At 41.1% G+C, this 24752-nt stretch overlaps 1 protein-coding gene across 1 annotated transcript in view; it reads left to right on the top strand.

Moving 5' to 3' along the window:
- LOC138750280 (uncharacterized) overlaps positions 1 to 23654 on the top strand; it is a 29717-nt gene extending 6063 nt beyond the window's left edge. The window contains exons 4-6 of the mRNA XM_069912382.1: positions 15281 to 15421; positions 20755 to 20842; positions 22794 to 23654. Coding sequence (XP_069768483.1) covers positions 15281 to 15421; positions 20755 to 20795 — 182 coding nt within the window. The 3' untranslated portion in view covers positions 20796 to 20842; positions 22794 to 23654. The remainder of the gene's footprint in view (positions 1 to 15280; positions 15422 to 20754; positions 20843 to 22793) is intronic.
- The last annotated feature ends 1098 nt before the right edge of the window (positions 23655 to 24752 follow it).

Genomic DNA, 24752 nt, shown 5'->3' with positions numbered 1-24752 from the left:
TGTGTAGCCACAGCAATAATGCAAAATTTGAAGGCCATCGTTACTGAATCCATTTTAATCAGCCTTCACCTTGTACAATGTTCAGTTGAGACAAGAAAATCAAAATGCAACTTTTAACCTCTAGGAAAGATTAGTAATCCTCTGTACCACAGAATTATTGCTGAAAAAATATTTGGAAAATTTTGTGAATTCAGCTTCCAAAGAGTTGATGAAGAGGAATCACACATTAATTTAAAAAATTAAATCCAGAACATTTATTTGAAGATGTTTATCACAAAGAACATGTTCAGGTTCAGTAATGATTGATTCTAGAATGGTATGTGGCAGTAATAAAAGGAATGCAGGATAGATATATTCCAAGGAAAAAGAAATTAATGATTTGGATTGTGGTTTAAATGATTTTGTGGCCAAATTTGCGGAGGTCACCAAGATAGGGGACAGAGTAGGAAATGTAGAAACCGTAAAGTTGCAGAAGGATATAAACTGATTAGGAAACTGGGCAAAATGATGGCAGATGAGATTTAACATCGAGAAATGTACAGTTGTACATTTTGGCAGTGGAAATAAACAGGAAGCATACTATTTGGATGGGAAGAAAATTCAGACCTTGGATGTGCATTGGGACCTGGGTGTCCTTGTGCAAGGAAACCTAAAAGTTAATGACCAGGTGAAATTGGTCATGAAGAAATCGAATGCTATGTTGGCATTCATTTCAAGAGGAATGGTGTACAAGAGTAAAGAGGTGTTGATGAAGCTCTATGGGGCACTGGTGAGACCTCATTTCGAGTACTGTGTGCAGTTTTGGGCCCCCTATCTGAGAAAGGATGTGATGTTGTTGAAGAGGGTGCAGAGGAGAATGACTAGGATGATTCCCAAAATGCAAAGGATAACGTACAAGGAATGTTTGACAGCTCTTGGGTTGTATTCATTGGAGTACAGGAAATTAAAGAAGTTATCTCATGAAGGCATTTCGTATATTGAAAGGTTTAGATAGGGTGGATGCGGGTAAGATGGTTCCCTTGGTGGGTGAATTGAGGACATGAAAATTAGAGGTTATCCTATAAAACAGAGATTAGGAAGAACTTGTTTCGCCAGAGGGTCGTGGATCTGTGGAACCGCTGCCACATACAGTAGTGGAAGCCAGATCACTGAGTATTAAATCAAGAAATAGTTTTGTGTCAGTTTACGGAGCAGATTCGATGGGCCTGGTGGCCTGGTTCTGTTCCTTTGTCTGTGATCTTGTTCTCATTTGGGAGAGATTATCGAAGGCAACTGAGAAAAATGGAACAATTCTAGGCAGTTGTTAGAATAGGTTATTAGTTTGGCATCTCTATGTAAAACTCCAAAACTATCTGTCACTTTGGTGCGGTGCCTGTCCCTTCAACTCCTGAGGAACATAGATTTGCTAATATGTCATGTGTTCTTTCAGCTACAAATGATTCTCTTATTCAAATATGCCCAGAGGTCACTCGCATTTCATTTTAACTTCACATCGTTTTGGGTGGGTTTTCAGTTGTAAATGTGGCCAATTCCACTTTGGGAGAGGATTTCTTTTCACATTTTTCAGTGATGTATTTGACAAAATGCCGTTGTGTGGACTGCAGCTCTTGAATGCAAGTGAGCTACATTTATTGTCCTTCCAATGCCATCTGCTGCCTGACAAGCCTTCAACCTGGCTCCTGCCCTTTCCAAGCCTTCCTCAAGTCTTTTCCTCGCCTCGTGTCCCCATCATAATGGTATGCATACATGCAATAAGCCACCATATAAAGGCAGGGTCTATGAGACGCAGGCTTGTAATACCCCGGATTATCTTAAAATTTCAAAATTGGAATGGCAAGAATTGTGCCTAGCCCACAGATCTGACAGCTGCTGGGCTTCACGATTGTATGTGGTTCTGAAAAAACTAGAGATTGGCGGCCTTGCAGAGATGATCGTCCCCTGAACAATTCCACCATGCCTGACTGATACAATATTCCAAATTTACAAGACTTCTCAGCAAACCTCCACGGCAAATCTGCATTTGCCAAAATAAATCTAGAACGTGCTTACTATTAGATTCCATTTGAGTTTTTGGATGTCACAAATACAGCAGTGATGCTCTCGTTTGGCATGTTTGTGTTTTTGAGAAAACCATTCGGTCTATGGAATGCAGCTCAGACATTCCAGTGGTTCATGGACCACGAACTCACTGGCCTTGGGTTTGTTTGGTGCTTGTGTTCATCGAGGAGATTCTGGTTGTAAGTGTGAATGAAGAGGAGCACAAGAGCCACCTTATCTCATTGTTACGGAGGCTTGAGGAATGTGGCCTCGTGATCAATCCCAGGAAAGTGTTTCTGGTTCTGCTGCTCTTGTATTTTTGGGACCTAGATTTATACAACATGGTATTTTGCCTGATGAATGGAAAGTGCATAAAATTTGAGAATTTCCTCCCTCCGTTATGTTTGGCCAGTTGTGATGGTTTTTAGGTATGAGGAATTTTTATTGCTGTTTCCTGGTGAATGCCACAGCATCTCTATTACCACTTGCTGAATGACTCAAAGGATCTGATGTCTGCTTCAAAAAGACATTATCTTTGGGAGACCATCCTGTTTATGCTTTCCATGATGTGAACACTGTTCTGACAAATGTCACTAAGGTTGTACATCAAATGCTCAAAATCTTGCTCTCTTACCACAGATGCATGTGCTGTGGGAGCAGTGTTCTAACAACGAGTCTGTGGGCAATTGGAACCTCCGGTGTTTTTTTTCAGCCAAGCGGTCACCGGCTCAGGCAAAGTATAGTACATTTGGGCAAGAACTCTTAGCTATCTATCGCGCAGTGAAACATTTCAGTTTTTTTTTTAATTTATAGTTTTGTATACAGTACAATATAATACAAGAATCGTATCCAAATGATACATTGGTCAAAATAGAATAACAAATAAATGGTTGTACTGTCCGTAAAAGTGAGAAGAGAAGAAAAGTATAATGAAAAAAAAAACAGATCTAGGTTCAAAGCTCCTGTGATAACTATTCCCTCCCAAAATGAAAGGCAGGATATTAAAAAAATATTAGAATTAAACCAACATGAGAAGGTTCAACCATTAAGATTAATGAAAAGTGGTGGTGGGGTGGAGAAGTGAATACATTAGATATCCAAACCCATATCTAAATATGGTTTCCATATTTTGAATAATGTATCATACCCAGTTAATATTATACGTCACCTTTGCTAAGGGAATACAATTTTGCATTTCCCCACGATCAATTTTAAGATGGGATTCAGATTTCCATGGAATTGCTATACATCTCCTGGCCACTGCTAATGCAACTTATAAAATTTTTTTGAGAAGTTGAATAAGGCTTCCAAATCATATACATTTCCCAAAAGTAAAAGCTCAGGTGTTGATGGTAAACATTATTATAATTTGTTCCAAAAACTTGCCCACATCTTTCCAAAATGATGTCACCTTGAGACATGACCAGAGAGAATGTATCAACGTACGAATTTCTGTGCCACATCTAAGACATAAATTTGAAAAAAATTGCAATAAATTAATTGATATAGCATTAAATATAATTGATGAATAAATTTGTAATTAACTAATCTATCAAAAACATTAATTACTGTCTCAACAAATGTCAGACCAGCAAAAAGGGTCAATTTCAGTTCCCAAATGCAATTCCCATCTTTCTTTTGATTTATTCAAGTCTGGGTTTGGAGATTCCTCTTGAAATAGTAGATACAATTTTGAAATAAATTTATTTGAATCCAAATGTCCAATTCAATATTTCAGCTTTTTATTGGAAGGTCATTCTTACACAATTTGTACAGACCACCAGCCTCTTCTGCATACTGAAAGTAGAAGCACACATCTCTATTTGCGCAGAGAGATTTGGCACTTGGAGTTCATCCTACAATTTTCATCGGACACACAGCATATCTGAGGAAAAGCGAATGCTGTGGCTGGTGCCCTATCCAGGCGCGACATTACATCCAACAATTGCCATCGATTTCACTGCCATGGCTCATGCACGGCACACTGATGCCAATTTCATCAGGTGAAACCAGATCAACTCTGGTCTCGATCTTCAAGATGTGACCCTGGATGAATTGGGTGAAAAGTTGGCTTGTGATTTTTTTTCCCCCAACAGGAAGGACTCTGCCGTTTGTGTGGCAGTTATGAGGCAGGAGATTTTCTCTTCACAATCTATCTCTTCCTGGTAGAAGAGCATCAATCAAACTGGTTAAGGAAGATTTGACCTGGTTTCATGTTAAACAGAATGTTGGATTATGGGCAAGGACTCGCTTGCTGGGTCAACACCCTAAAGTCTCCAGGCACATGAAATTCAAGCTGGGGGATTTTGTTGTTTTGGATTCCCATTTCCAGCACGTACACCTTGTGCTTGGAAGGTCCACTTCCGCCATCTCGACAATGTACTTATCTGCTCACAGGTTAGGACTGGACGACCAGGTGGAAGGATGAAATTCCTAACATCGGCATCTCTGTAGAGACAATTGCTTGGACTTTTGTGGATCATTGGATTCCATCTTTAGATGTTCTGGGCAAACTATTACAACAGATCGAGGGTCTCAGTTCGAGTCAGCATTGGTCCGAGCTCTCACTGATCCTCTGGGCACGACCTGAATTATCGCTGAGCATTTCAGGGCCAACAGCTTCTTTGAGCATTTTCATTGACGATTGAAAGCAGTTGGCGATGCATCTACATGGAGCAAACATTTGCCCATGGTTCTCCTTCACATGCCTACTGCTGTTAGGGCAGATCATGGATGTTTAGTGGTAGAGCTAGTCTATGGCTGTATGCTGACCTTGCCAGGTGAGTTTGTGAATCTGAGTCCAGACACAGTGCTCCATGAACAGGTCAGTTATCTTGATTGTCTTCGAGAAAATGATGTGGCAGAGAATGATTCCAACTGAAACGGTAACTTCTTATGAACCAAAGTACAACACCTCGAGCTTTCGAATTAAATGGAGATGCAAAAACATGTCCCACCCAATCTCTTTTCAATTTCATATGTTCTTTCTCAGCCATATGAGTTTGTTGCAAAAAAGCAAGATGAACCTTCATTTTCTTTAATATTTCCTTCCTTTCAATCGGATTATTGTCCTTTAACATTAAAGATCACAAAATTGAAATGAGCCGAAACTTAATTTGCTCCTGAGATTGACACTTAACACAGCAATTACAATTATATATATATATAAAAAAACCCAAACCCCTCTTTTCAAAGAAGAAAATCCTGTAAAAAAAACCTACGAGTATAAGAGTCGGATCCTCCTCTGTGGACTAGGTGCAGCTAATACCACAAGTGGAAGATGACTTTAAAAGTATTAGAGTCAATCATCACCTCCCCCCCCCAACCGAACATTAAAACCCATCAGTCATCCCAGTGATAACACCCACATTGAGCTTGAGCTTCATCTTCAACATCACTCACCAATTCTGATTCCAACTTCTTTTCCCCATACCCATCTCAATCTTATCCTCGGACATTTTCCCCATTGATTCCTTCAAATCTGGGAAGGAATTTGCAAAAGTTAATGCACCATAAGGACTCTCAAAACACTGAGACTGATCTGGCCCATAAAGTAAAGTAAACTTATACCCTTTCTTCCATAGCACTGCTTTGACCAGATTAATCTCTTTCCGTCACTTAATAATCTCCTGACTTAAATCAGCGTAAAATAAAACCATATTGCCTTGAACCATCGTAGGGCTTTGATCAAGGCGACTTTCTGATCTGCAAGCCACAATATAATTTCTCTATCCTGATATCGCAAACATCTTAAAAGAACCGCACTTGGCATTTGACCCGGAAAAGATTTTCTCCTTAACGCCCTCTGAGCCCGATCTAAAAAAACTCAACTCCCAACATTTCTGGAATCCATTTCCAAAAATAATTTTACAGGATCTGAATCTTCAATATCTTCCAGCAGACCAACTATCTTAATATTATTACGTCAACTTTGATTTTCCAACGAATCAATGTTTTGTAACAAATCTCTCTTCTGGACATCCCAGCCTGTAAATAAATCCTCAATATGATCCATTCTCTCTGCATAATGGTCCACACGGTCCTTACAGTCAATAAAAACTTCCTCTATCCTCTTAAATTGATCTTGTCCAGTGTCCACTGCTGTTAAACTCTTATTAATATCAACTTCAATAGATGTAATTTCTTCACACATACCTGCCATTTTTTTCCTTCATACCAGCAAATTGATCATTTAAAGTTTCAAAACCTTTGTTCACAAAAGACATCATATTTTCATTTTGATGGATCAGTTCTGTAGAGGGGCCTTGAAGTCTGGGGAAGGTATCTGGTGAAACAACAGCTTTCATTGGAGAAGGAGATGTTCTTCAAGCCTTAGGCCTCCCTTCATTGAGTCCAACTGCAGCAATTAGTAATTCTTGCTCTTCTTCTTCTTGAACCTCTGAGTTGTCCTCCTCCACCTCTTCTCTTCCACATCATACCTGGCAGCCGGACTGTAGATCGGATCCAGAATTTCCTGCAAGTGAGAACATCTCCAGATGCTCCGCTGCATACAGGCAGTCCCCTTCCCGGTATCTAGAGCTCACATTCGGGCATTCACCCCCCACTCTCCTTAGTCAAGCCCGGCTCGTGTCGAATTCCTTACTTGCGCTCTTCCTGGCCCGGCCAAAAATCTTGGCGCCATCTTTCATCGCCGGATGTGCGGAGGTTTCAGACATTTCTTCCAGCTGCTCCCGACTTGCACGTTGAGGATTCAGATCCATGTCTAACTTGTCCTGAGGTTCCTTCTGGAAGGTCGTCCTTGCTTCTTCTGCACTTTTCACAGGTTGACAACCTAGGTTTTTTCTAAGTTGCTTGTAATGAAATGATATTGTATGTACTGACCAGTACAGGCACGGGCTGGCACCCCGCCTCCTCCTGATGACATCCTCTCCTGGACTCCTCCCTGGACTCCTCCCCTGTGATCCAGGCCTTCACTTCCCTCACTTGGACCCGGGCCTGCAGTCTTGTGTGTAATAAAGCCTATCGTTCCCCTCAGTCATTGTCTCTGTGATAATTGGGGCAACTGATCATGCCCAACACTGTTTCTTTTTCCTTTCTTCATTTCCAGAATTCTACAGTAGAAAATTATTGTTCAAAACATTGATAAAGTCAAACAAGACATTACAGTTCGAGTATTGAACAGTTCAGTCAGGGAGAGGTGTCTTCGAACTTCTTTTTCCTACGCCATCTTGCCACGAGACCCCCACCCCACCTCAGCTGACTCCTTGAACACCATCCAATCCATGGACTCTAGGCAGACCCGCAGCTGTCTTCCCCCTCACGTGACCACCTTCTGGTTGTCCTGATCTCGTAAGGGTTGTGAGCAATTTTAGGCCCCATTTCTAAGAGAGGATGTGATGGCCCAGACTTGTTTTACAAGAATGACCCTGGGGATGAGAGGAATAATGTTTGAGGAGCATTTGATGGTTCTGGGCCTGGACTCGCCCGAGTTGATAAGGATGAGGCAGGACCTCATTGAAATCTGATGAATAGTGAAAGGGCTGGATAGAGAGGATTTTGCCAGTACTGGGAGAGTTTAGGACCAGTGGGCACAACCTCAGAATAAAAGGATGTCTGCTTAAAACGGAGATGGAGAAATCTTTTCATCTAGAGCAGTGATTTTCAAACTCCTCCTCCACACCCCCACCGCCTGGATCATATTCCACTTAATCTCTTTGCCAGAAGTGCTCTGTTAGTAAGGAATTACTTAATGAGCTATGTGATTGGGGAAAAAAAGTTTGAAAACCACTGTTTTAATCGTATGACATTGACTTGTTCTGTGCGTGGTTTCATAACTCCAGAGGAAATGGGCCAATGACAATTTATCTCAAGCAAAATCTTTCTTTCACAATTGGGTCTTCGGCAGTCTTTCTCACCCTATTTTCCCATTCAAGTGCCACTTTAAGCAATCTCTTACTTATTTTTCGAGACTCCAAGGAATAAAGTCCAATCCTGTTCAACCTTTCCCTGGAGCTTAACTCAGGAAGACCTGGCAGCGTGCAAGTAAATCTTCTCTGCACTCTATCAATCTTACTAATACCCTTCCTGTAGCTAGGTGACCAGAACTGCACACAATACTCCAAATTTGGCCTCACCAACATCTTATACAACCTCACCATAACTTCCCAACTCCTATTTTTAACATTTTAATTAATGAAGGCCAAGATGACAAAAGCTGTCTTTAGAACCCTCTCTTCCTGTGACACCACTTTCATGGAATTATGTAACTGTGTTTTATCTCTTGCTACCAATTTCTATAAATTGGCTGTTCAATTTCATATCGTTGGCTTTTGGATTATTTTATTGTGTCCCTTGATCTGGCAGAGCAAAGGAATTTTGTTTTCTTTTGTCAGGTCAAATTTTGTCACATTGATCCAAAAACAAGTATTTTCACCATTCCTTCAGCTGTCGTATTGTACCTCACAGTGACGGCATCATGTTGTCTTGTTTATCCTTTACCCCTCCATCCAGACAGATGTGTTGATCAATGAGTCGACTTCACTCATCCAGCAGCCAATTCTGCTGCTCGGGCTTTTCATTCCACTTGTTCAGTTTGTTATCTCTCCTCTTTTTCTCAGCAAAGAGAATCAGGTTTGTTTGATCATCTTTTTGAATCCCAGTGAAAGGTTATCAACCTGAGGGTTTTAAGGCCGATTATTTTTCCAGTAGATGGCCTGCCGAGTATTTCCAGCGTTGAATTTTTATTTTACTGCCTTGCTGTATTACTGAGTGCTTTAAATAGTTGAAGAAATGTCGGTTGGGTTAAGTGGAGATGTCTCGATTATGGAGTGGATTTAGAAAAATAGACGTAAAAGGGAAGGGTGCATGGAAATAGTTAATTCATCTTTTCAAATTGATTTCTGAGCTATGACCGTTTTCTGATGTACACGCAGTGTTCAGAATTAAAAATTTATTATGATGAACATGTCACAATATTTGTCATTTTGTGGCAACAATACAGGTGCAAATATTGCTAGAAATTACATTTTTAAAAAAGAAATCTATTTGTGCAAAATGAAGAGTAAGTGAGAGAGTGACTGTGGTTCCTTGTCCATTGAGAAATCTGATGGCAGAGGGGGAGAAGCTGTGTTTGTACCATTGGGTGTTCGTCTTCAGGCTCCTGGACCTGTTTCCCTGGTGATAGCAGGGTGAAGAAAGCCTGGCCTGGGTGGTGAGGGTCCTTGAGGATAGAGGTTGTTTTCTTCAGACTCCGCCTCTTGGAAAAGTCCTTAATACATGGGCCAGGGATGAAGGAGGAAAAGTTTAGATGAAACATGAGGGGGAGCTTCTCCACACAAGGTGGTGGGAGAGTGGAACAAGCTGCCAGCTGCATGAGGAAATATGAGCTCAATATTAGCATTGAAGAATTTGGACAAGTTCAGGGATATGAGGGGAATGGAGGTCTCTGGACTGGATGCTCGTCACTGAGACAAGGCAGAATAAGAGTTGTTCAGTGGGTGCACGAAAACATAAGACAGACAGCTGTGTTCTCACCCATTTAATGGACCGCACATGGTGCAGCGGGCCGAGGAATGGCACGTTGATCTGTGGAGACTCCTGCCAGAAAGTGTGGGATACTCACGGGACTTAATTTAAACCTGCCGGCAGCAAACACTTCAATATGTCCCACCTTGTCTCGTGGAGCCCGGCACATATAACCATATGACAATTTACAGCATGGAAACAGGCCATATCAGCCTTTCGAGTGCATGCCATTTCACATGAACCACTCCACTCCCTAACCATTCCCCAGCCCTTTTCCACACTCTGCCCATATCCTCCAACCCCCTCATATCCATGTACACATCCAACATTCTCTTCAATGACAGAAAGGACCCTGCCGCAACTATCTCTTCTGGAAGATCATTCCATTCTGCCACCACTCTCTGAGTGAAGAAGTATCCTCTAACATTTCTCCTGAAGTTTTTCCCCCTTACCCCTAACTCATGTCCTCTTGTTCCAGCCTCCCCTGCCCTCAGTGGAAAGAGTCTACTCATGTCTTGCCTATCTATTCCCTTCCTAATTTTAAATACCTCTATCATAACCCCCTTCAACCGTCTACGTTCCAATGAATAAAGTCGCTGTCTCCTTCATCTTCTTCTGCACTCTAGATGTTGTAAGTCAGGCAACATTTTTGTAAATCTTCTCTGCACATGGCCTCACCAATGCCTTAAACAGCTATACTCTAGTCTATGCCCCACCTCACTGACAAAAGACAAAGGAGGAAAAACCCAACACCCAACCCCAACCAACCAATTTTCCCCCGCAACCGCTGCAACCGTGTCTGCCTGTCCCACATCGGACTTGTCAGCCACAAACGAGCCTGCAGCTGACGTGGACATTTACCCCCTCCATAAATCTTCGTCCGCGAAGCCAAGCCAAAGAAAGTCTATGCTATGATTTATGAAGGCCAGCATGTCACATGCCTTCTTAACTACCCTGTCTACATGGGAAACCACCTTCAAGGAAATCTGTACCATAACTCAAGGTCCCTCTGTTCCTCTGCCTTCCTCAATGCCCATCCCTGACTGCATATGTAAATATTAAGATTATTTTTTCCAGAATGCAGCACCTCACACTTGTCAACATTAAATTACATCTGCCATCTTTCAGTCCACTTTTCCAAACAAACCAAATCCTGTAATCCAAGAAAACCTTCCTCACATTCCACCAGTCCCCCTATTTTTGTATCGTCTGCATATTTGATTACCCAGTTAACCACTGCCTCATGGAAATCATGAAAATAAATGATAAACATCAGGGGACCCAGCACCAATCCCTGAGTCACACCGCTCGTCACAGGCTTCTATCCTCACAGACAGTTGTCCACCATGAGTCTCTGCTGTCTGTTTTACAGCCACCTCTGAACCCATCTCACTATCTATTAATCCCTAGTGACTGAACCTTCCTAACTAACTTTACATGCGGAACTTTATCAAAAGCCTTACAAAAATTCAAATAGATATCGTCAGCCGCCCTACCTTCAGCCACTTTCCTTGTCACATCTTCAAAACATTCAACAAGATTCATTAAAATGATTTTCTCTTCATAAACCCATTCTGGGTGCCCCTGATCATTCCCTGCCTATCCAGATATTTGTACATACTATCTCTAAGAATACCCTCCATAACTTTTGCCACCACCAAAATAAAACTTACTGACCGATAATTACTTGGCCTGCACCTTCTGCTTTTTTTAAACAGTGGAATAACATTTGCAACCCTCCAATCCCGCGACACCACACCCTCCTCCAGTGATGTTTGAAACACCATTGTCAGAGCCCCGGCTATTTGCTCCCTGACCTCCCTTAATGTCCTTGGGAAAATCCCATCAGGACCAGGAGACATCCAACTCTATTGATCCTAGAAGCTCCAAATCCCTCTCTTTACTAATCCCTATCCTTTCCGTAACTAAGCTATTCACCTCATTTTTCTCACATAGTCCAGTGTCCCTTTCGCTCGTGAATACAGAAAAGAAAAAAAATTGTTCAATATCTCCCCCATCTCATACAGCTTCTCACTTACACGTTCCCATTTTCCAGTGGACGTACTCTATCCTTAACCCTCTTTGACTGTTCACGTATCTGTAAAAACCCGAAGGACTCACTTTCACCTTATTAGCTATGGATACTTCATATCTTCTTTTTGCCTTTCTAATTTCCCTTTTTAGGTTCTTTCTTCAATATAAGTAAGGATCATATATCTCATCAATCTTTTGTTTCTTATATTGAGCATGGGCCTCCCTCTTATCCTGAGTCATTCATAATTTTTCTAGAAATCCACAGCTCCCTTGAACTTCTAGTCTTGCATTTCTGCCGATCTGGAACATAATGATCCTATACTCTCAAAATCTCACCTTTAAATACCCTCCAATTTTCCTCTTCATCATTTCCGGCTAAAAGATCAGCCCACACAACTCTCTGCAAATCTGGCCTTCCCCCACTCGAAGACCTTCGACTTCAGACCTGACCTATCCCTTTCCATAATTAAGCTAAATCTAATTAACCCATGATCACTGGATCTGAAGTTCTTCCCAATGCTCACCTCCGCCACCTGCCCCATTTCATTCCCTAACCACAGATCAAACACTGCCCTCCATCTCATGGGCATCTCCACATACTGCTGCAAAAAACAGTCCTGAACACGTTGTCTAAACTCTAAGCCATCCTGACCTCTCACTGACTGTGTTTCCCAATCGATGTTAGGACTTCACTTGCCTCCTTTCCAGACCCATCAACCAAGGCTGAAACTTAGTTTTGTCTTGTGTCATAATGGCAGAGGACATGAAATTCTGGTACATAGTAGGTGCATTGGATGCTGCTAAAGCATGTCGAAGAAGAGAATTTGTTGCTAATCCCCTGGCAGAAAACCAGTACACGAGACGTCGCGCAATTGGTCTGCACATGTACCTCATGCCAGACTGCCAAAATTCAACGGCACACTAAGGCACTTATTCAACCTTTCCCGATGGTACACACACGGTTGGAACATGTGCATGTGGATCTGCTCGGACCATTGCCAAAATCTCAAAACATGAGATACATTCTAACAGTCGTAGAACGTTTCACACTCTGGTCAGGGGCCATCTCGTTTCCATCTAGTGACACTGAAACAAGGGCCATAGCATTCATCATTAATTGGATGGCTAGATTTGGTTTCCCGACCCACATTGCATCAGACCACGCACCACAATTCACCCACAGTCCAACGGCCTTGTGGAATGTTTCCATCGGCAAATGAAGGCCCTACTCACCGGTCTCAATTTAGTCGATGAATTGCCATGGGTTCTATTGGGAGTGTGCACGGCTCCAAAGGAAGATGTCTGCATTGTCCGCAGAGATGGTTTATGGTACAGTCCTTACAGTTTCATGGGACATTCATTTCACACCAACTCTGATCTGAACGTCCTTCAGCAGCTTCGACATGGTGTTGTGATCAGCAAATCTTTTCCTACCCACTGGCATGGTTCCTCTAAACAGAATGTGCCCCCAAAACCCCTGGACACTGATTATGTTTTTGTGCACAGACAGGTCCCAGGAGCACCATTACAATGACCGTATAAGGGCCCTTTCCGCGTGATGAAGAAGGATGGGGTTGTGTATACTTTGGACATTGGGGGGCATTCACAGCTGTTTAGTGTGGACAGATGCAAGCCTGCCCATGTGGATCCCGCTTCACACTTTCAGTGCCCCCAGCACAGATGATGAGGTGGTCCACCTAAGGTCGATGCAGCTGGTGCTTTAGTTTCTGGTGACAGTTCTTGGTGGGGGGGGGGAGGGTAACAGCTGTGTAGTGGGCTGAATGGGCACAGTTCTTTGGCGGGTGCATGAAAGCATAACTCAGACAGCTGTCCATTTAATAGACCACACGCGCGTGGTTCTGCGTGTCAAGGATCGACACGTTGATCTGTGGATTCTCCTGACAAGGCGCAGGACACTCACAGGGCTTAATTTAAACCTGTGGTTCTGTGGATCAGTAGCAAACTCATAATGATGTCCCACCTTCTCCCATGGAGCCCAGGACACACGGTAAATAAAAGAAGCCTGCAAAGGCTGAATAAAGCAGTCTTGTGTTGACGACATATATAAATATTTAGGGTAACTATCCCATTTAAAGGATACTTTTCATCCATCTCACAGCCTGTGGGAAGAAGCTATTCCCCAGCCTGGCAGTCCTGATTTTGATGATGGATGTGGTGAAAGATGCTGTGCACTGGATGGAAATGGTCTTTTTACAGTTCCTTGAGCCCTATTTGAACATTCCCAGTAAATGTCATCTGCAGAAGAAAGTGAGACCCCAGTGATCCTCACAACTCTGCATCATTCCTGTCTGATGCTTTACAGCTACTGGAGCGTCCAATGACGTAGCCAGACAGGAGACTCAACTGTGCTCCTGTAAAATCTCAGGAAGCATAAATCCAAATGAGTAAATCCATATCTTTTTAACTTTTCTGGTGTTTAATACAACTGATGTATAAAATTATAGTTCACTAAATTTAGTCATACTATCTTCACACATAGTAGTCCATTCTTCTTGGGATAATTCTAAGGATAAATCTTTCTCCCATTTAATATTTGATTTATCTAAATCCAGTTTGGCCATTTTCTCTTGCAACAAAGAATACATTTCTGAAATAAATCCCTTTCTGCCCCATTTTCAATTACATTTTTAAATTTAGTTAACTTAGGTATCTTAAATTGCCACCCAAAATTCTTCACTACTGGAGCACGTACTTGAAAATATGCAAGCAAAGAATTTAACGGTACCTCAATTTTTTTCCCCAAGCCTATCAAAAGAAAGAGTTATCCCATTTTAAAACAATCTGCTAACACTTGAATACCTTTCATTTGGCAAATCTTTAAATACTGAGATCATTCATCAAGAAGGATATGAACTTATCCTGATATAATGGAATTTGAAATGAAACCTTATCTCCAGTTCCTATTGCCTGATTTCTTTTATACCAAATATCACATAAATGTCATAATACTGGCAAATTATAATAATGCAAAAGATGAGGAATCCATCAAAATATACATTGATGTATAATAGAATGAGAAATCTGTGCTAATTCCACTTTAGACAAGTGAGGAGGTTGATTAATTTTGAACATCATATTCATAAATTTTAACTGATAATTAACTAATAATTTAATGAATAATTCTGAAAATAAGGACATTGTAGATGCTAATGCATATTTCCATGTCAATGTTTGCAACAATACTCTAGCCAAAATACCTTTTTATAAAAATATTCTGATGGCTGCATATCTCTTTAAAAAATATCTTTGGAAGCGAACATGGAATTGATTGAAAAAGATATTGAATACAAGGAAAAATATTCATTTCAACACAATTTACATGTGCCATTTATGTCAAAGGAAGATTTTTCCATTTAATTAAATCAGCTTTAATTTTATCAATAGAGAAACATAGTTCAACTTACACAAATGTTGATAATCCGCATCAACCATGACCTCTAAATATTTAATATTCTTCGTCCATCTAAGCTGTGTGATCTGTTTACAAGCAGTATAATCTTCCTGTGTAATTGGTAATATGTTCCTCTTATCCCGATTAACCTGATAACCAGACATTTCTCCATATTGATCCAAACAGGTTTGCAGATGTCATAACAATTACTGAGGATTTGTTAAATATACTAGTACGTCATCTGCAAACAAATGAATTTTATATTCTTTTCATTTATTTTAATCCCACTAATTTTATCATTTTGTCTTATAGCTTGGGCCAGCGGTTCTATCACCAATGGTGACAAAGGACAACCTTGCCTTGTGGAGCGTGTTAAATTAAACGTATCTGAAATTTGTCCATTCATCACCATCCTCGCCAAGGGAATTTTATACAAGTCTTTAACCCAACCAGGTAAAAAAGGTCCAAACTAAATCTTTCAAGTATTTAAATAAAAAGTACCTTTCAACTCGATCAAAGGCTTTTCCCGCATCTAATGCCGCTATCATTGATTGATTCAAACAATATCTTGATCCATTAATCAACGTCACAGTCGAACAATATTTTCAGAAGAAAATCTATTCTTAATAAAACCTGCTTGATAAACATGTATTAAACATGATAAATACTTCGCAAGTCTATTGGCCAATACCTTAGCTACTATCTTATAAACTACATCTTATAAAGATATTGGTCGATATGAGGCAACTTTCATTGGGGCTCTTTCTTTTTTGCAATAACTAAGTCTAGGTCTAGAAAAGGTTTCTGGAAATGGTTTTGCTCTTCTGTAGCTTGTTTAAGAACATCCATCAAAACAGGAGACAAGACTTCATAAAATTCTTTCTAAAACCCTCCTGTAAACCCATCTTCTCCAGGTGATATTCAATATAGCTTCTTCAATTTCTAAATCACTGAAAGGAATTTCTGCCCTATCTTTATCGTCCAAAACCGATAAGTCCAAACGACCTAAAAAAGACTTAACACGTTCCTCATCCTGACTTACTTCAAAAGAATATAAATTCTGGTAAAATGAGTGAAATTCATCATTCATTTCCTGAGGTTTAAAAGTGATTCCTGAATTATTTCTTATCGCATTTATTGTCCCTGATGCCTGTTCAGTCTTTAATTGCTGAGCTAAAACCTTATGCGCTCTTTCTCCTTACTCATAGTAATGCTATTTGGATCATTGTATTAATTTTTCATATTAATATGTTTGCATTATATTATAACAGTTTCAACTGAATCAAAAAAGTCTTTTATCCACAGTCGAATTTCATTGGAATTTCTTTTCTAACATTGTTATTTCCTTCTCCAAATTTTGCCTCTCTGCCAAATGCTGTGTCTTAATTCTTGCAGAATAATTGATTATCAGACCTCTTAAATAAGCTTTTCAAGCATCCCACAAAACAAATTTACTTTGTACTGAATATGTATTAATTGGCAAATAAGACTGAATATGGACTTTGATATAACTTAGAAACTTTGGTTGCTTCAATAACATCCCATTAAATCTTCACCGATAAGGGGTCTCTACATTATGCAAACCAGAACATGTGCAGGTGCACAATCCTTTATCCAGAACCCTTGGGGGTGGGTCACTGTGTTCCAAATTTCAGATTTTTCTGGATTTCGGAAAGCCAGATTTAAGCCCACACAAATTATGCTGCTGTATCCACCCCTACTCCCTTCCAGTCACACTGCCATTCCCCCCCCCACCCCACATCTCACCTGCCTGACTCGCGCTGCCATCTCTCTCCCCAATTGCTGATGTTGGGAGCTTTCCGGATTTTAGATGTCTCGAAAAAGCATTGTGTACTTCTACTTAACAATGAGGAATGATCCGATAAAATCCTACTCTTATACTCTGCATGTATAAATCTACCCTGTAATTGTGCTGATGTGAAGCAAAAGTCGATACTCAAAAAAGGATCATGTCTGGGTGAATAAAAAGAAAAGTCTTTTTCTGTCAGAATTAACATCCTCCACATTTCCACCAAATTCAAATCTTTCATTGAGTCTAAAATCCATTTTGCCATTTTGGTTCTTTGTACAGTTTTTGGAAATTTATCCAACACATAATTAAAATCCCCACCAACCAAAATATTTTCATTAGCTTGACCCAGATTCAAAAAAGTTTCAGAAATAATATCTTCATTATTTTCATTGGGTGGATAAACATTCATCAAAGTCCATGCTTCAGCAAAAATTTTACAATTCACCGACAGCTCTCGACCCGATGTGGCAGAGAATGATTCCAACTGAAACGGTATCTTCTTATGAACCAAAGTTGCAACTCACCTCTAGCTTTCAAATTAAATGCAGATGCAAAAACATGTCCTACACAATCTATCATCAATTTCATATGTTCTTTCTCAGACAAATGAGTTTCTTGCAAAAAGGCAACATCAACCTTCATTTTCTTTATATATGCCAATATTCCCTTTCCTTTTCATCAGATTATTAAGTCCTTTAACATTGAAGGTCACAAAATTTAAATGAGCCATAACTTAATTTCCTCTTGAGATTGACACTTCACACAGCAATTACATATTTTATAACACCCAAACCCCCCTTTCAAACAATAAGAAACCTCTGTAAAAAATGTAAAAACCTAAGAGCCTAGGACCCCCCTCTGTGGTCCAGCTGCAGTTAATACCACATTTGACAGATGACTTTAGAAGTAGTATAGTCAACCACCACCCCCCAACCGAACATTAAAACCCATCAGTCATCCCAGTGATAACACCCACATTGAGCTTGAGCTTCAACTTCAACATCACTCACCAATTCTGATTCCAATTCTTTTCCCTGTTCCCTTCTCAATTTTAATCTCGGGCATTTTCCCTATCAATTCCTTAAAATCTGGGAAGGAATTTGCAAAAGATAATGCACCATAAGGACTCTCAAAACATTGAGACTGATCTAGTCCATAATTCACCTTAAATATCGTAAGATGTCGAAAAGTAAACTTATACCCTTTCTTCCACAGCACTGCTTTGAGCAGATTAAACTCTTTCTGTCACTTAATAATCTCCTGACTTAAATCAGCATAAAATAAAACCCTATTGCCTTGAACCATCGTAGGGCTTTGATCAAGGCGAGCTTTCTGATCCGCAAGCCACAATATAATTTCTCTATCCTGATATCACAAGCATCTTAAAAGAACCGCTCTTGGCATTTGACCCGGAAAAAGTTTTCTCCTTAACGCCCTATAAGGCCAATCTAAAAAGACTCAACTCCCAACATCTCTGGAATCCATTTCCAGAAATAAATTTACAGGATCTGAACCATCAATATCTTCCGGCAGACCAACTATCTTAATATTATTACGACAACTTTGATTTTCTAACGAATCAATGTTTTTTAACAAATCTCTCTTCTGGACATCCCAGCCTGTAAACAAATCCTCAATAATGATCCATCCTCTCTGCATAATGGTCCTCACTGTCCTTAGAGTCAATAAAAACATCTTCTATCTTCTTAAATTGATCTTGTCCAGTGTCCACTGCTGTTAAACTCTTATTAATATCAACTTGAATAAATGTAATTTCTTCACACATACCAGCCATTATTTCCTTCATACCAGCAAATTGATCATTTAAAGTTTCAAAATTTTAGGTCATAGAAGACATCATCTTTTCATTTGGTTGGATCAGTTCTGTAGACATGAAGTTGACTTCCATCCCTGTTACAGGGGCCTTGAAGACTGGGGAAGGTGTCTGTGGTTAAACAACAGCTTTCATTGGAGAAGGAGATGTTCTTAAAGCTTAAGGGCTTCCTTCAGTGAGTCCAACTGCAGCAAATAGTCATTCTTGCTCTTCTTCTCGAATTTCTGAGTTGTCCTCCTCCACCTCATACCTGGCAGCCCTATTATAGATTTCCTGCGTGTGAGAACATCCATCCATGCTGAGAAGCTCAGTAGCACCAGAGGAGCATCTCCAGATGGGCCGCTGCATACAGTCATTCGCCTTCCTGCGAACTCGCGCTCACATTCGGGCACCCACACCCCGCTCTCCTTAGTCAAGCCAGGCTTGGGTCGGATTCCATGCTCGCGGTCCTCCTGGCCCGCCGCCAGACCAAAGACCTTGGTGACATCTTGCATCCCTGGAGGCGCAGAGAATGCGGACGTTTCTTCCATCTTCTCTTGAGTTCCACGTTGAGGATTTGGATCTATCTATAACTGCTCCTGAGGTTCCTTCTGGAAGGTCGGCCTTGCTTCTTCTGCACTTTTCACAGGTTGAAAACCTAGGTTTTTTCTAAGTTGCTGGTAATGAAATGGTATTGTATGAACTGACCAGTACAGGCATGGGCTGGCCCACCCTCCTGATGACATCCTCTCCGAGACACCTCCCTGGACTCCTCCCCTGTGACCCTGGCCTTCACTTCCCTCACTTGAACCTGGGCCATAAAGGTTGAGCCACCTCTTCCATCCCTTCAGTTACCTAGCTTGGGCGCGGGCCTCCAGTCTTGTGTGTAATAAAGCCTATCGTTCACCTCAGTCTTTGTCTCTGTGATTATTGGGCCAACTGGTCATGCCCAACACTGCTTTTTTCCTTTCTTCATTTCCAGAATCCTACTGTAGTAAATTACTGTTCAAAACATTGATAAAGTCAAAAAAGTCACTACAGTTCGAGTATTGAACAGTTCAGTCAGGGAGAGGTGTCTTCTCACGTCATTTTCCGATGCCATCTTTCCACGACCCCCCCCCCCTCCACCTCCCCTCAGCTGAATCCTTGAACCCCATCCAATCCAGGGACTCGAGGCAGTCCTGCAGCTGGCTTCCCCTCACATTACCACCTTCTGGTTGTCCTGATCTTGTTAGTGTTGTAAGCAATTTTAGGCCCCATTTCTAAGAGAGGATGTGATGGCCCAGAGGTGGTTTACAAGAATGATCCTGGGGATGAGAGGAATAATGTTTGAGGAGCATTTGATGGTTCTGGGCCTGGACTCGCCTGAGTTTAGAAGGATGAGGCAGGACCTCATTGAAATCTGATGAATAGTGAAAGGGCTGGATAGAGAGGATTTTGCCAGTACTGGGAGAGTTTATGACCAGCTGGCACAACCTCAGAATAAAAGGATGTCTGCTTAAAAAGGAGATGGAGAAACCTTTTCATCTGGAGCAGTGATTTTCAAACTCCTCCTCCACACCCCCACCCCCACCCCCCGGATCATTTTCCACTTAATCCTTGTGTCAGAAGTGCTCTATTAGTAAGGGATTACTTAAGATTGGAAAGAAAAAGTTTGAAAACCTCTGTTTTAATCGTACGTCATTGACTTGTTCTGTGAGTGGTTTCATAACTCCAGAGGAAATGGGCCAATGACAATTTTTCTCAAGCAAAATTTTCCTTCACAATTGGGTCGACTGCAGTCTTTCTCAGCCTTTTTTCCCATTCATATGCCACTTTAAGCAATCTCTTACTCATTTTTCAACACTCCAAGGAATAAAGTCCCAACCTGTTCAACCTTTCCCTGTAGCTCAACTCCTGAAGACCTGGCAGCTTCCTAGTAAATCTTCTCTGCACTCTTTCAATCTTACTAATACCCTTCCTGTAGCTAGGCGACCAGAACTGCACACAATACTCCAAATGTGGGCTCACCAACATCTGATACAACCTCACCATAACTTCTCAAATCCTATTTTCAGTATGTTAATTAATGAAGGCCAAGATGACAAAAGCTGTCTTTAGAACCTTGCCGTCATGTGACACCACTTTCTTGGAATTATGTAACTGTGTTTTATCTCCTAGAATGCTTCCACCAGCGTTGTCTCTGCTCCATCCTCAATTAGATTGATGAGTTACCATGCGTTCTTTTGGGAGTGCGCACAGCTCCAAAGTAAGATATGTCTGCATTGTCTGCAGAGATGGTTTATGGTACAGTCCTTACAGTTTCATAGGACATTCATTTCACAACCAACTATGATCTGAACATCCTTCCACAGCTTCGACATGGTATCGTAATTAGCAAAGCTTTTCCTACCCATTGGCTTGGATCCCCTTAACAGAATGTGTCCCACCACTCCTGGACACTGATTTTATATTTGTGCGCAGACAGGACCCAGGAGTGCTGTTACAACGACCGCATGAGGGCCTTTTCCGCATGGTGAAGAAGGATGGGTTTGAGTATACTTTGCACATTGGGGGACATTCACAGCTGTTTAGTTGGAACAGACAAAAGCCTGCCCATGTGGATCCCGCTTCACCCATTCAGTGCCCCCAGCCCAGACGATGAGGGTGTCCACCTAAGCTGCATGCAGCTGGTGTTTTACTTTCTGGCGACGGTTCTGGGGGGGGGTGTATCAGCTGTGTAGCGGGCCGAGAGGGCAAGATTCTTTGGCGGGCACATAAAATCATTAGGCAGACAGATGGAAACTCATCCATTTAATTGACCGCATGGACGTGGTCCTGCGTGTCGAAGAATGGCACGTTGATCTGTGATTTCCCCTGCCGGAAGGTACAGGACACTCACAGGGCTTAATTTAAACCTGTGGTCCCGTGGATCTGCAGCAAACTCACAAATGATGTCACACCTTGACCCATGGAGCCCGGGACACGCTGTAAATAGAAGAAGCTTGTAAATAATGAATAAAGCAATCTTCTGTTGACTAACCTGGTATGTGTGTGTGTGTGTGTGTGTGTGTATATGTGTGTGTGTGTGTGTGTGTGTGTGTGTGTGTGTGTGTGTGTGTGTGTGTGTGTGTGTGTGTGTTGCTTTAGTAGCTCTATCGAAGTAGACGCTACATATATAAATATTTGGGAGGATGATCACACTTACAGGATTCTTTTCATCCATCTCACAGCCTGTGGGAAGATGCTATTCCCCAGCATGTAAGTCCTGATTTTGATGATGGACGTGGTTAAAGATGCTGTTCACTAGATCAAAATGGCCTTTGTACTATTCCTTGAGCCCAATTTGAACAACACTCCCAGTAAATGTCATCTACAGAAAAAGGGAGACCCCAGTGATCCTCACTACTCTGCATCATTCCTGTCTGATGCTATACAGCAACTAGACCATCCAAAGGTCGAGACTCAACTGCGCTCCTGTAAAATCTCATGATGAGAGCCATTAGCCTTGACTTTCTCAGGCTCCTTGGGAAGTGTAGGCCCTTCCTGACCGATAAGGAGGTGTGATCGTTCTGTGTATTAATACGTGTGCTGTATGGATGGGAATTTTATGTGATTGTATTGTCTATTCTTGCTCTTTAACAATCTTTAGTGGATAGAAGTAGTCATTGTACTTTAGGATGTACAATCATGTACAGATTGTCCTTAAATAGCCATTTGGCCCAGATGTCTATTCAGTCCAAGAATACTTTCCATCACAGGCAGATTTTAAACAATAACACCATTCATTCTTAAACAAACATTGTTTTTAATTTCCTTTTTAAAAAAAAAGCGGGATCAAACTTTAAATTATCACTATTAACAGCCTTCCATTACCCCCTTCTAATTCAAAGTGCTGGTGTATTTAATGTGCATAAAGTTCTTTGACACAACTCCAAGTTCACCGGTGTCTATCAATTCTTATACTGTGCATAGAATTCAACATTTATGAATTTGAATATGAATGATAAGCTCTGGTGATTAAAAGTAAATGTTTACCCTCCAGGAAGATTCTTGTTGGTTTCAGAGAGGGATTTCCTGCTCATTGGACACACATAAACTGATTCCCTCTGATCAGCCACCTTGGGGTCTTGCCAAAGAAACTTGACCCATCAGGGTTTTCCAAATGATAACCTCTTCTGCAGGTCACCATTGATTTCCTTTTGTTTCCCTTATTTCAGGTAAAACATAATTTCTCGCAAGCCATTTCCTCTTGTATGGACAACAAAGTTCTTCAACAGGCTGAACTGAGAACTCGCAACTCGTCTTCAAAACAAGATGCCAGCTTGCCCTCTCTCTCTCTCTCTCTCTCTCTCTCTCTCTCTCTCTCTCTCTCTCTCTCTCTCTCTCTCTCTCTCTCTCTCTCTCTCTCTCTCTCTCTCTCTGTGTTAGAAAAAGCCTATTTGGTCTCTCCTCTCTGCTTGAAAAACCACATGACCTTCTTAGAAAAGCAAACTGGAACCAGCCAGATTACTCCACCAGACCCAAACTTCTGAGTCCATTCATCTGTTGCTTTAAAAACAATAATCCATTTACACCTGCTTTTGAAATTCTTTAGCAAAACAGTCTCCTTGTTTCGTCTTTGCAAAGGCTCTCGGCGCCTGAATGACTCACTCTCAGCAAAGCTCTTGCATTTTAAATAAGAGCTGTTTGTGAAGTGTATATGTTTGTTTGTAACCTACACAACTCCTATAATCCATCTCTTTCAAAAACATGTCTATGTACAATGTAAAATAAATAATCTGTCACAGGACAGATGCAGCAGAGGAGTTGTGATCAAATCAATGGTGTCCTTGCGAAAAAAAAGTGGGAAGAGGTATAATCTGTTGAGTGGAGTTTGTAATAGTTTGAAACTTGAACCTCTATCTCTATTTCAGGAGACAATTTACTGTCATGTAATTAAAAAGTGTCATATCACACAAAATTGTTTTTTTTCTGCTGTAAGACAAACAGACTCTCCCCACTCTGGCAGATATTGCCTGAAATGCCTCTTGCAGTCAGAGAAAGACTGAGTGCTCCCCCCCACCCCCACCACCCCAAACCCTGGGCTAAGTCACTGAGGGTCTGTGGATTCTCTTTCAATGCTCACAGACCAATCCAAGTCATTGGCAATGTGAGCTCCAGTTTTGAACCTCTGACATAATTAGGAACCATTTAGCACTCACTCGTATCCCAGGTCTGATACCTGACACCCTTTTAGCCAGTTTTGACCCAGTCTCTAGCAATCCACAGCCTGGTGTGGGTTCCTTGACTGCTTTGTCCAGAAGCCTGCAGCGTGCGTGGGTTTCTCTCCTCAAGTCACCAACAGCCTGCCACCTATGTGGGTGTTTCAGCTGCAGATCCCCTCACTGGTCGGCTTCCTTGGTCACTGACCCGTGGATTGAATCCTCTGCTTCTGAGATGTTGGTGGAGTGTGGTCTTTCTGTTTTCTGGTGCCCTGCACTAGTCGACCGCTTCCGCAGAATTCACGGTGGCGAGGAAACCTAACAAATCTAAATTTTAAAAAATTAACTAAGAGGAGAATCTCACATGTCTAGAGGGATGGAAGGGGCATTATTACAAATTGAAGCCTGATATTTGTATATTCAGGTGCCAAATTTGCAAAAGTAAAGAGTAGATGTTTCTCAAGCTATATGTAATTTTTTCCAAAGGAATATATCGTTGAATTTTTGCATGTCATCTTGGCATCCCTAAAAATATATATATATCTGATTTCCAAGTAAGTGCAATACATGTCCTCATCACCACTAACGTTAATTTAACAAATTTCAATTGATATATTAATAGATTTAATTTGGGCCTTGTTCCTTCAATATTTCATATGAAAAATAAGGTCAGATTCTGTGGAAAAACATGTCCTATAACTTGTTCCATAAATATTGTAATTCTCCCCAAAAACATCTTGCATTAGGACAAAGATAAGATGAATGCAAGAAAGTTGTGACATCTTAACCACACCTAAAACATTGATCTGATAATTCTGATTTTATTCTATTCAATTTCACTGGTGTAAGAAGTAAATGTAGAAAATAAACTAGTTGTGAATTCCTTCTTCACTGCTGCAGTGTGGAACTCTGGTCAATAGATCCAAAATGCTGCGTTGAAGTGAATTAATACAACTCCCCTGGATCATTTGATCT

This window comes from Narcine bancroftii, unplaced genomic scaffold, assembly GCF_036971445.1.
Source record: "Narcine bancroftii isolate sNarBan1 unplaced genomic scaffold, sNarBan1.hap1 Scaffold_111, whole genome shotgun sequence".
In the NCBI taxonomy this organism is placed as follows: Eukaryota; Metazoa; Chordata; class Chondrichthyes; order Torpediniformes; family Narcinidae; genus Narcine; species Narcine bancroftii.
Note: the sequence above shows the minus strand (reverse complement) of the source record. Positions and strands in the feature narration are given on the sequence as shown.